Source organism: Hesperophylax consimilis, chromosome 30 (assembly GCF_061612785.1).
Source record: "Hesperophylax consimilis isolate HC1 chromosome 30, BYU_Hcon_1.0, whole genome shotgun sequence".
Classification (NCBI taxonomy): Eukaryota; Metazoa; Arthropoda; class Insecta; order Trichoptera; family Limnephilidae; genus Hesperophylax; species Hesperophylax consimilis.
Genome location: NC_142865.1, coordinates 16,736,056 through 16,748,543, shown reverse-complemented (window position 1 = coordinate 16,748,543; position 12,488 = coordinate 16,736,056). Strand labels below are relative to the sequence as shown.

At 32.3% G+C, this 12,488-nt stretch overlaps 1 protein-coding gene across 1 annotated transcript in view; it reads right to left on the bottom strand.

Annotated features, from left to right (window-relative positions):
* Nucleotides 1-10,207: 10,207 nt before the first annotated feature.
* LOC149409691 (irregular chiasm C-roughest protein-like) overlaps nucleotides 10,208-12,488 on the bottom strand; it is a 138,996-nt gene continuing 136,715 nt past the window's right edge. Inside the window, exons 19-20 of the mRNA XM_089649637.1 lie at nucleotides 12,328-12,444; nucleotides 10,208-10,939 (exon numbers count right to left, since the gene is read on the bottom strand). Of these exons, the coding sequence (XP_089505763.1) occupies nucleotides 10,902-10,939; nucleotides 12,328-12,444 (155 nt within the window). The 3' untranslated portion in view covers nucleotides 10,208-10,901. The remainder of the gene's footprint in view (nucleotides 10,940-12,327; nucleotides 12,445-12,488) is intronic.

Sequence of the window (12,488 nt, the reverse complement as noted above, 5' to 3'; positions counted from 1 at the left end):
CGAGTAGAATACATCTTGGCCTTTGAAATGATCGAGTATTTTTTAGATAAGTCTTTTTATAAGGCCAGAAAAAAATAATGTATAAGGCCTATGAAAACTGTTTAAATGTCAAAATCTCCTACTTACGAACCGATTTTCGGTTATGGTTTTATTGTATAATGTGGCAAATAATTTATTTATAAAATGATCGAAAAACATTTAAATATTTGTGCCTGAACATCCACAAAATAAAATAAAAGGCACTTTTTGACCATGTTTTTTTCTTGTATAAATCAAAAAAGGTGGATGGTGTTAAGCGGGAATTTAAGCCTTATCGCCATCTATGTAAGGTGTGTTATTGATAGCGGCTCGATTCAAAATATTACACGACGTAGTGCATCGCCTTAATGTGTTTTTTATGAATTTCGGTTGCCGGCTACACCAAAACTAAACGCAAAAACCATCTTAAATTATATTGCGACACGGTATCACTTCTACATACGTAAGTACATACTTCACCACAATCTTTACACATCTGCCCTGATGATGGACACTGTAATGCTGGCTACGCAAAATGGCAAAATACCAAAAAATTGAATCACTATAATGGCTGTGAAAAGCTCAAATCATAGCCGTGGTAATAAGTAAAGTTTTTCACTCAAGGCTGTAGTAATTTAAGTGTTGCTTTAGATTTGTATCGTAATTTTACATTGTATTAATCGCTTATTATTTAACGAGACTGCTTAAGTTGGAGCATCGCACAGAAATTCAAATAATGTAATATTGTCATTGAATTGTCAACTCTCTTGCCATCTAGTGCTTCTTAGTGGGGTAAAGTGCCAGTCGCTCGTCGTACGCGGGCTGACACTATTTTAGTAATAACTTACTTGTTTATTGTTAAATGATGTTTTTGTAAATTGTAACATCTTACCAGATATTGTGTTTATATATTTATTCAAATTTTATATATCTTTCGTATGTAGTTTCCCCAGGGTAGTTACTTTAGTTATTAAAGTTCAAAATAACATAAAATCGGGGCATTCCAATGAGCTACTATCAAATCCACGGTGAATTCGCCGACACGTGACGGGTACAATGTCAGAAATCCACAGCGGAATTCTCGACATATTAGAGGTTAATCAGGACCATTTTTTTTTTTTTTTACATTTAAAAGATCTGTTATTTTAGGTCCTTTTCGGCTTAGGAATAAATTGGTTCAGCAGAAAAGTACAATTGTATTGTAGTAATGCTTTTCAGCTGACTACAATCAAAATGACAAAGAGCTGAAACTAACCTAGAATCGGCGTTATTCGTTAACATTTCAAACGTTAAATAAAAATCAAAATGGCACTGATTGGCAGTTTGACGATAATGTTACATTAGAATTTCTGTTTACCCCACCCTAAGCAGTTTGTGGAGTTAATTTTTTATATGAGTAAATGGTGTAAATAATAATAGGGTATTTTCACACTGTGTGAAATATTTAATGTACTGCCACTCTTTTTGTTGCAAAATATCGAAACGTTAACATACCATCACTTTTGTTGCAAAATAACAAAACGTTAACATACCATCACTTTTGTTGCAAAATAACAAAACGTTAACATCCCATCACTTTTGTTGCAAAATAACAAAACGTTAACATACAATCACTTTTGTTGCAAAATACCCAAAACGTTAACATACCATCACTTTTGTTGCAAGATACCAAAACGTTAACATACCATCACTTTTGTTGCAAAATACCCAAAACGTTAACATACCATCACTTTTGTTGCAAGATACCAAAACGTTAACATACCATCACTTTTGTTGCAAAATACCCAAAACGTTAACATACCATCACTCTTGTTGCAAAATAACAAAACGTTAACATCCCATCACTTTTGTTGCAAAATAACAAACCGTTAACATACCATCACTTTTGTTGCAAAATACCCAAAACGTTAACATACCATCACTTTTGTTGCAAAATAACAAAACATTAACATACCATCACTTTTGTTGCAAAATACCAAAATTTTAACATACCATCACTTTTGTTGAAAAATACCAAAACGTTAACATACCATCACTTTTGTTGCAAAATACCAAAACGTTAACATATCATCACTTTTGTTGAAAAATACCAAAACATTAACATACCATCACTTTTGTTGCAAAATACCACAGCTTTTATTGAAAAATAATACAAAGAATAATGTGAATTTCAATGAAACATTATGCAAAATTTTCAAGTCCCTAGTTATTTATTTGAATTTCATAATAATGATGATATATAGTTCCGCCATGAAATTTAAGCAATGATTGGTCAGACTTCCACACTCCAACACGGCATTTCTTGTACTGCTCTATAGTAGCCACTCGAGCGATTTTTGGCGTATTATGGCAAGTTTGTGAAAACGTTTAAAACGATCGCTTTAAACGGCGAAATCTAAGAGGATTCATTGGCTTTCAACTGCAGTAAGCAATTCATACGTTTCCATATTAATATTTTGAGAAATAATATGGTCAATATATATATATATACAACCAATCGCAATAATCCAATAGTGGTAATTCTATGATAAAACAGTGTAAAAATGAGATTTATTTTTGGGTTATTATGCCAAGTTGCGCATCCTCCTTCGTTTCGGACAGCGTTACAGTGTCCATCATCAGTGCAGATGTGTAGATTATGCTGAAGTGTGTATTTATTGCAGAAGCGATATGTGTTGCGCACTACAAACCTCTTAGAGGCCGGTATTTTAGTACAATTAGTGAAAATCCCTGATGACAGACGCAGTAATGCTGTCCGAAACGTCGGCTAAAGAAAGAAGCGGCGCAACACGGCATAGTACCCCAAAAATAAATCACGATGATTCCTTTGACCGTGAAAATCTCAGATCGTCTCAGTGTGATAATACCCCATTTAATGATGTTATAATATTATTTTGCAGTATATTTTACGATTCTTAAACTACAATGGACAGTTCAAAATGTGAGCGTTTCTCTATTAGAATTAAGTATAAAAATACTTACCATTACTTATAGTTTATTTTTTGTTATTATAAATCATTTGTAAGAACTGTCAAACAAAAAATATTTCTAAGATTGATGAAAAATTTTAGTTTTAATGTAAAAAATATTTCTTAAAGAATTTTGATAGCACAACCTCGTTCTTTACGACTTACAATTGTATGTGTGTATGAATGTATGTATGTGTATTAAAAAAATACAAAACTGTTAAATTAAATAAAATTTGTATCGTTATCGGGTTAGGTACTTTCTTGAATGGCTTTCTTCATGTCCATAACGGAAGTGGTTATGTCTAAGAGCAGAAACAGACCGAGAATTTTGTGTTTAACGAGGACAGTTCAAATGCTAACGATTCAAAATGGTGCAGAGCATCGATGTGATGGTCGCCCAGTATAAGGTAGTAGATGGTAGCGCTCAAAAGTAAAAGCTTGGAGATGAGTTATGTCAATTTAAGTCATTGATGCAATTGACAATAAATTGCTAATTGATCTTTATTGCGGCAATTAAAACCACTGACAATAATTGAGATTTCTCATTGACGTGCATTGAATTTTTATTGAGCACATTTGCCATAGACAACCAGTTGAATGATCGTTTTGTTTTGTGATTAATAATCGTTCATTCAATTGCTCTATCTATCGAGACCTTTGGAATTTAGTTTCATCGCAGAACGAGATTTGTTTTGCTAATAATTGCATTATATCGCAACTGTCCTGAGTTCTACATTTGCCCACTTTAGGTGCTGTTTCCACAAACGTTAACAAAGCAACTGTGGTGAAAATATTGAAGGATTGATTGAAGATCTGTCAATCACATTGTCAATAAATAACTGTTTTTCAATAATAACTTAAACAAAAGGATATTCACCACAAATATTTAACTAAATAGATGGGTAAGTCACTAAACCTCTATAATAATGGAGCAAGATATTTAAAATTTAAATAAAAACAAATGGTTATGTCACTGTAGTTCTAACAAGAGGTTTTTCACCACAGATATCGGACTAAATAGATGAGTCAGTCAAGTGGACTGAAGCTAAGATAAATTGAATACATAATATTAGTACCTACTTGCACGGTATCACAGGAGAGATCACTTTATAGCTAGGCAAGACATTTTTTCCTATCGAAATGGCATCTAATGGACATTTCACCACCTCTGAGTAAGCTGTCGAGTAACTATTTGTCAAGTAGCTTACATCATCTGTTCTACAAGCTACCAATATACAAATGTTTGTTTTTTCCACTGAATTGACTAGAATGTCTTGACTTATTACCTTTCGATTCTCATTTCTCTCTTACACTTGTCTGACATCATATATATCGTTATCCCATTACTCGATGAGTAGTTAGTCAATAGTTTACACAGCGATGATGAAATACATCCAAAATATCATATACAAAATGTATCTACAATGTATTTTACAATGCTAATTACATATGTAATCTAAAAGATATGATTTGGATAGTGTACAATGAATTAATTATTTAATTGATTTTTAATAATAATTTCGAGAATAAATACATTAATAATTAATAATAATAAGGATTTATCATAATTTTTATTTTAATTTTCTTACAACTGGCACCCATCTAACACCGAACAGAAAATCCTTAGAAATATTATCTATTAGAAAACTTTTCGACTTTTGTCTCACATACAGGCCATTGAAATTGTCTGTCTGTTCAAGAAAAATTTCTATACTTAAAATTTTTTGATGAATTTTAACAGAAGTGAAGTAAAATTCAGCTTACTTTGGGTATACGGACGCTCCCATAAAACATTTCTATCGGATTATCCCTTCAGTGTTTCTAACTAACTAAACTAACTAACCATCACTCCGTTTCTCCGCAGGGGTAGGCAGTGATGACGGATGGCCAAACAACTCGGTCTTGGCACACACTTCTTGCCTCATTCACATTCATACATACTCTTCTATTATTATTCTGACTCTTGACATGGCCCGACTCGAGTATCTGATTCACTTGATCGTGCCATGTCTTCCTCGGGCGTCCCCACTTCTGTTACCATTCGCATCATATATTCTCCTTACACTCCTTTCTTTGCTCATTCGCTCTACATGCCCAAACCATCTAAGCGCCCCTTTCTTAATCATACTCATTACGCTTACATCAGCCTTGCACTCTTTGCGGATCTCCACATTTCTCACACGATCATACATGGTTTTACCACACATACGCCTCAGGGATCTCATTTCAACAGCATTCAGTCTACTTTCATCCATTCTCTGCCAGTTCCATGCCTCACTTCCATATATAAGGGTAGGTACAAGCACTCCATTATGGACTGCTAACTTCGCTTCTTTGGACAATTTTTTGTTAGCGCCAACTGCGTTCAGTCCTTCATTAATGGAGTTACCTGCATTTACCCTTCTTTCAATATCTCAAAAGAAGAATTAAAACATAAGAAAAGTGTATACTGCTTGACAAATTTAACCATGCAGGTGACCAAGAAAAAAACTAATTCATAAATAGATTATTTTTAAGCCATTTAAAATTTTTTAGACTTTATCTAAAATATCTATGTGTATCAATCTGTAACATATATCGTCTATCGAGTGTAAAACTGTCCTAAACGACAGACAGTTAATTGTAATTAGGTACTTGTTCACCTAAGAGATAACAAGTATCTAATTATTATTTTTTTATTCTAATGTGTCATTTTGTACGTCTAAATATATTATTAGTATGTTTATTTTATCAGCATTTAAAAAAATAATTTACAATTGCTCACTGGCTTAGAATGAATACGGAAACCAGTAATTATTTAGTTTAACACAATTGTAACTGGTGTGTAAAAGGTGTTATGATATGTTTTTAAGGAGTGTAAAAAATGTTTGTCGAAGGACCTTGAATATTAGTGTAATTACCACTGCACATAAGACAATAACCTGTTGTATGGATAAGGAAGGACTCACTATTATGAAGAGGGCACTCGTTTTTTTTCTGTCTATCCTCCTTAGGTATCACAGCAGTGGCACTGAACACAAAATGATTTTGCACGAGATGTGCGCGGATGTAAAATGTATGTAGGTAAAGTAATTCATACACAATGTGAAGCGAAAACGTGCGGGAATAGAGGAAGGTAGGACAAGGAACAACAATATTATCTCAGTACAGTGGTCGCATGTATGTACATATGTGTGCATGATATCTGTGTATAAATTACTTTATAATGCATAATGGCGTAACCAGTAACTGTTTTGAATTGTTTCTCAAGAGCAATTTAAAAAAAAATATATTTCAAGTAGGCATAAGGAAAAAAAATTACACTTCACAGTATAACGCTGGATAGACGATATAATATATTAGGAAATATGCACAAACGGTGACCAAATTTTAGAAAAACATTTATTAAAAAACAAATAAAAACTTAATTGTTTCAATATTTGTCAGTGAATCAGTGTGTAAGGTGGAGAGGATCTCTTGTAGTACTTCCCAACCTTCACCTACCCCATCTTCTGTCTTCAGCCATGTGACATTCCGCACAAGAATGGATATGCAATACTTCCACTGGCTCTGAGTCATCGGAACTCTTGTACGTTGTCGCATAAAAGAGTTAAATATGGGAAAAAAACAATAAAATAAAACGAAAAAAATCATTCTTTGGATAACTTTTAAATTATAATATTATGTAACATAAAAAAAAACAATAAACATAAATTATAAAAACAGAATACAAGTAAGATATAAAAATGGGGAGAAAATAATTAAGTTTATGTGTATTTTTTTACAACTTAGGAATAATTAAGTAAACACTTATTTGAATCATGTTTTGTAAAACAAAATAATGTCAAAATCAAGACTTTTTAAAGCTTTTTCAACTATCTAGTGACTTTTAAAAATAATAATGCCTTTGACAATGTAGTTACAATACATCTAGACTCAAAAAATTAAGATAAAACGTGGCAAGAAAGAAACACTCTTATGTTTTCAATAAATTCTTAATTCATGCACGGCAAAGATATTAAAAAAATATATGTGTAAGAGCAGAATAACGGAAGATGTTTTCGTATTCAAAAGCTACATCGAATGCTACCTCTAGGTCTACTAGGCTACAGGCCTGGAAGCTTGAGGGATTTTGAGGTTAAGTCACTGCCGTGCCACATTAGAGCAATGATAGTTTGCAAATGGTCACGATTGTTTGTTGATACTCGTTGATACTGTTGATTTGTGTATTGCTTTTACCGCAAGCATATAAATAAACATAGTAATCACTATTTTAAACAGTGAAGTTTACATAGTGTCAGCAGTGACTTTGTGATTTGACAGTTGTGTGCCTAGACCTGTACTCTAGTCATTTATTTGCATTTGCATGAATTGCATGAATTTGCATGATATTCCTTGGCGTTTATTAGTGTTTGCCGAGTAATTAAAACACTTTCTCACTACACATGAGCATAATTCGACACTTTTTTAACAAAATATACTTAGAAGCAGCACACAACTTTACGCGACGTATGAAACTTTAGTACAAAGACCACGAAATCAAAAGCATTACAATTGACATACTTTTTGCTTGCCACTTTGAGATTTAAAGAGCGCGTCTATATATATTGTAAAGTCATTGTCCTTTGAAATTGTTATAATAATTGCACTTTTTTGGGTTTTTGTCATTGTTTTAAAAGAAACAAGGCATGCCCTTACCAGATTGTTAAATAAATTTTATAAATTATTGTTTAAAGGTGGGTAATTCATTTCAACAATCTTGTAGAATATAATCAAGCAATATTAAAAATAATGTAAATGCCAATCTATCACTTCATAAGTCTTAATATAAGGTTATACTGGTGTTATAACCCAGGTAACTACTCAATATGAATATAAACAGGAAACTACCATCTTACATACGCCTGAGTATCTACCACGGTCGATCGACAAAACCATCAACTCGATATTGACTAAATCCGTCATTTACGGTTATTAGGTGGCGATAGGCGATAAAGCGAGCTCGGTCAGCAATTGATTCCGACAGCAGGTAGACAAAAACCGTCTAATTAAGCACCAAGTCTTAGCTGTCACTAAGCTTTGGTTAACTGTCAAAATACACATATTTTTGAAAAATGTCGTTCGTTATACAAAATTACTGGCTTATTAACTCTTTGCACGCGGCCGTATCAACTGTTGTTACGGCAAAAAGTCCATACTCACACGCGGCTGTATCAACAGTTGATACGGAAACTTTGAATGCCGATATTCCAGCGGTCTTTTGACATAAATTTATTTCCCGCTCGCTTGAACATTCGTAGAACTATCACGATGCTGACATCTACAAGAATTTCTCGAAAATAAAAATGTATTTCATTAAAAAACATCGATAATCAAGTGAGCCTCTTTGCGCCTTCGAGTGCTATAGTTTACAATTTTGTCAAAGGATGGCGTTAGTTGAATTTTGTTATTATATTAAGTGACATAAAATTTAAGTGTCCAGTTATAGAAAAAGTTATCATAACAAAAAATGATAAGTGCTCATGGTGTTCCACTTGTGTCTATCACCTAAGTACACACACGCCGAGTGAATGGCGGGACCACATTCAAAAGATACGGTACGTCTTTGTATGACATTTTATGATTTTGTTTTTATAAACATCTAAGAGTGTTGACACACGAGGATTTGTTATCATATTGTGGAGAATAATCTGTTCTGTCTATATAGTCCAATAAATCATGCCAGAATGCTATAATTTGACATTTAATTGCGTGCATAGGTATTTGAAAATATGTACCGCGTACGGGTATAGACAAAACGGAGCAAATTAACGCGTTCAAAAGGTTAATGAACAGAGGCAGACTAACGAAGCTCGTAGAAATTAAACACATTGTATAGTCAATCAATTGAATCCAATTGGAGAAATAAAATTCAGAAAGTTATTCGAAACATCACGAGTTATGGGTAAATACCTCGTTGACTATTTAACTCCCTTTTTTGTTTATTTTTTATGTGAATACCGCTCAAGGAATGTCAATTCATAGACAAACCCCCCAGTGTTGCCTTCGTAATAAGATTTCTTATTTATTTCATTGTCAATATCGGCTTGGCTATCGAAACGCCTAACGAGCGCAACCATGCTCGAGAAATCGATATAAAATTGTGTCAATTAAGCCTATCAATCCGATATTATTAAGTTATCGATTTGACCGTTCTAGACCGCCATGAGGGCTTTAAAATATCCATATAACTATCAAAATTGAGTTAAAACTTACGTGGAAATGGATCGGCATTGACATTATGTTAAGTTTTAACGCAAAGGGCGCCCTTTATATTATAGCAACAGTGAAAGCAATAATTAAAACATCTATGGCCTCAATACAGACATAGACAAGCATTGCTTTTTTTTCATTTTCATTTTATAGCTAACGAGGTGTTTAAAATACTTGAATGCCACTTAACACAGTTCTTTCATGCTTCATGCAAAATATTTAATATCATTTACTAACTTATTGATAAAAATTGCTCTTTCGTTTATATATCTTCCTAAATATTGGAACAAGTCTTAATTTTGATATTTCGATGCGAAATTTTACAAATTATTTACATATTTTAAAGTTTTTACAAAAGTACGAGGATATAAGTACAGATTTACACAATTTTTAAAAATTCGTATTATTGCTAAATAGAATAATATTAAAAAAAAGTATTTTTATTTTACAATTGACTTTAAGGTATAAAAATTTATTTACTGGTGTAATGTACAATTTTATTATCTATAAATTAAATCAAATACATACTGCTAATGTTCACAAAGCAAGTTGAATAGAAGGAAAATAAGTTTTTATCGCCAAATTCAATTAAGTTTGAACTAAACTAATATTAATTTAATACAAGTCGATACAAAATACAGTCTTAAGTTTTCTAATTATTATAAATCTAAACTAATTTCACTTAATTCATAATTAATGAAGAATTACTAGATAATTTCGTTTTTAATATCACCTTAAATCATCAGAAACTTGCAGTGTTTAGGTATTTACAGAAAAATTCGGTTATTTAATTTAAGTAAATATGATCCAAAAAACATAATTTCTGATGGCCGTTTCAAGTTTTTGAAACTGGTTGCAACGAAGTTCAAATAGCATACCAAACATTATGCAATGTACTGTGTTATTAACAACATTATTTGCTGTCAAATGCACATTATTCATTGTAGGTATCACATTTTTGAAACTGGTTGATACAAAGTTCATACATAAAATGTTACAATAATTTATACACTTTGACCAATGTATTGTGTAAATAATTACACAATATTTGTTCTATTTGTACATTCTGATGGCATTTTCGCAATTTTTGAAACTGGTTGCACAAAGTTAAAATATTTTTCACTAAACTATTACATAATACAATTATTTTTACATTTTTGAAACTGGTTGCAAAAAACTTCATTACCATTTTTGTACAATAGATTGTGTTAAATCCAGTATTATTATTTTTTTACTGCACATTAACTAGGTAGGTATTTACATATAAAACTTAGGCCTGGAAAAACATGTTTCAAAATGGCCGTTTCACATTTTTGAAACTAGTTGCAACAGATTTCAAATATCTCAACAGTTTATAAACTTTTACATAAAAGAATGTTTGTTTTACGTTGCAATTCGATGACGCACACTGTGTAATATTAGCTATTATGCTTGTTTGAGGTTATGAACTTACGGACGAATGTCGATTGGAACGTTTTTGAAACTAATTGCAACGAAGTTCAGATTTCACCACTATTTATAAACTTTTCCACAGTAGATTGTTCAAATTTTCAGTGTTGCTTATTTTATGATGTGATTCGATGATGCGCAGTGCGTAATATTAGCTATTACGCCTGTTTGAGGTTATGTACAGATGGATAGATGAGTGTTGGAGCGTTACGTACACTCCATTGACTACCCGAGTCAGACATGCGTAGCTAATGACTGCTGTGTGCCAGTACCTGAAAAATAAACGCACAATAAGAATATATTACCTTTCAGTTGGTTAATTATTGACATCTCTGTAATGTTTAAGTGATAAAAACCCCTAATTCCCCACCAATCAGTTAACATAATTCATCCATTTTTTTCACAGTTTATGCATCATGTTTCTGCAATTTCTAAGGCTTAGCAAAGATAGTTTAGGCTGTGTAAGTCTCAGTAAAGTGACATTAAGTTAGGTTAGTGTCAGTAAAGTGAGGTTAAGTTAGGTTAGTGTGGTGAGATTAGGTAAGGATTTTTAGGTTGGTATCAGTAAAGTAAAGTTATGTTAACTAAGTATGTCTCTACACATATCTTCACACTTTTTATATCCACAAAAACCACAATTTAAAAATGTTATCAACTGCAATATTGATGGTAAACTTGTCAAATTCTGCTACATGCAAAAGCTCTTTTAAAACACTTGATTTCAACTTAAATATCTAATGGACACCACTATTTAAGTCGAGTAAATGTGCATAAAATCTGTTTTAAGGGTGTTATTTTAATAATTTATGTGTGTTTCCTAACCTTCAAACTTAACTTTGATTAAAAATAATGACAGTGGTGGTTCGTGACTTTTGAGTGTGATAGAGTCCTAAGTTCGAAAAATTTGACATTATTGACAATGTTTATATATTTATATTGTTTGATATGAATTTACAAAAAAAAAAAACGGTTTCGGCTACAACAACATCAATAATAGCATTTTTTAAATATTAAAACTCAAAACACACCCAAAAGTAATTAAGGCGATGCCATACGTAGTAATGCAAAATCATGTGTTTTTGGTTTGAAAGTTTGGTTGACTAGAAATGTTTCAGATGCTTTAATTAAATACTGCGAGTAGAATACATCTTGACCTTTGAAATAATCGAGTATTTTTTAGATAAGTTTTTTTATAAGCCCAGAAAAAAATAATGGTAAAGGCCTATGAAAACGGCTTTAAAGTTCAAAATCTCCTACTTACGAACCCATTTTCGCTTAATGATTTTATTGTATAATGTGGAAAATTAAGTTATTTATAAAATGATCGAAATTTTTTTTAATATTTATGCCTGAACATCCACAAAATAAAATAAAAGGCACTTTTTGGCCATGTTTTTTTCTTGCATAAATCAAAACAGGCGGATGGTCTTAAGCGGGAATTTAAACCTTATCGCCATCTACGTAAGGGTTGTTATTGATAGCGACTCAATTTAAAATATTACACGACGTAGTGCATCGCCTTAAGTTGAAACCAATTGCTATTTATAAAATGAATTCGACAAGTTTGATCATGTTAAGTATTTCGATCTGTAGTTCCGTTAATTATTTAAGTGAGGTTAGGTAAGTCTTAATAAAATGTGGTTAGGTTTGGTTAGGTTACCTTTCTTGGTGAGCTGCACCATTTGCGCAGGGTTTGGTGCCACTACGGGCATATATTTAGAGGCGGGTGATTGAGGGGCGGCTTGCGGCTGCGCACTGCTCCCAGATATGTGGGGATCTGAAAACAAATACAATATCATTAAAACAAAGTTCATAGATCTT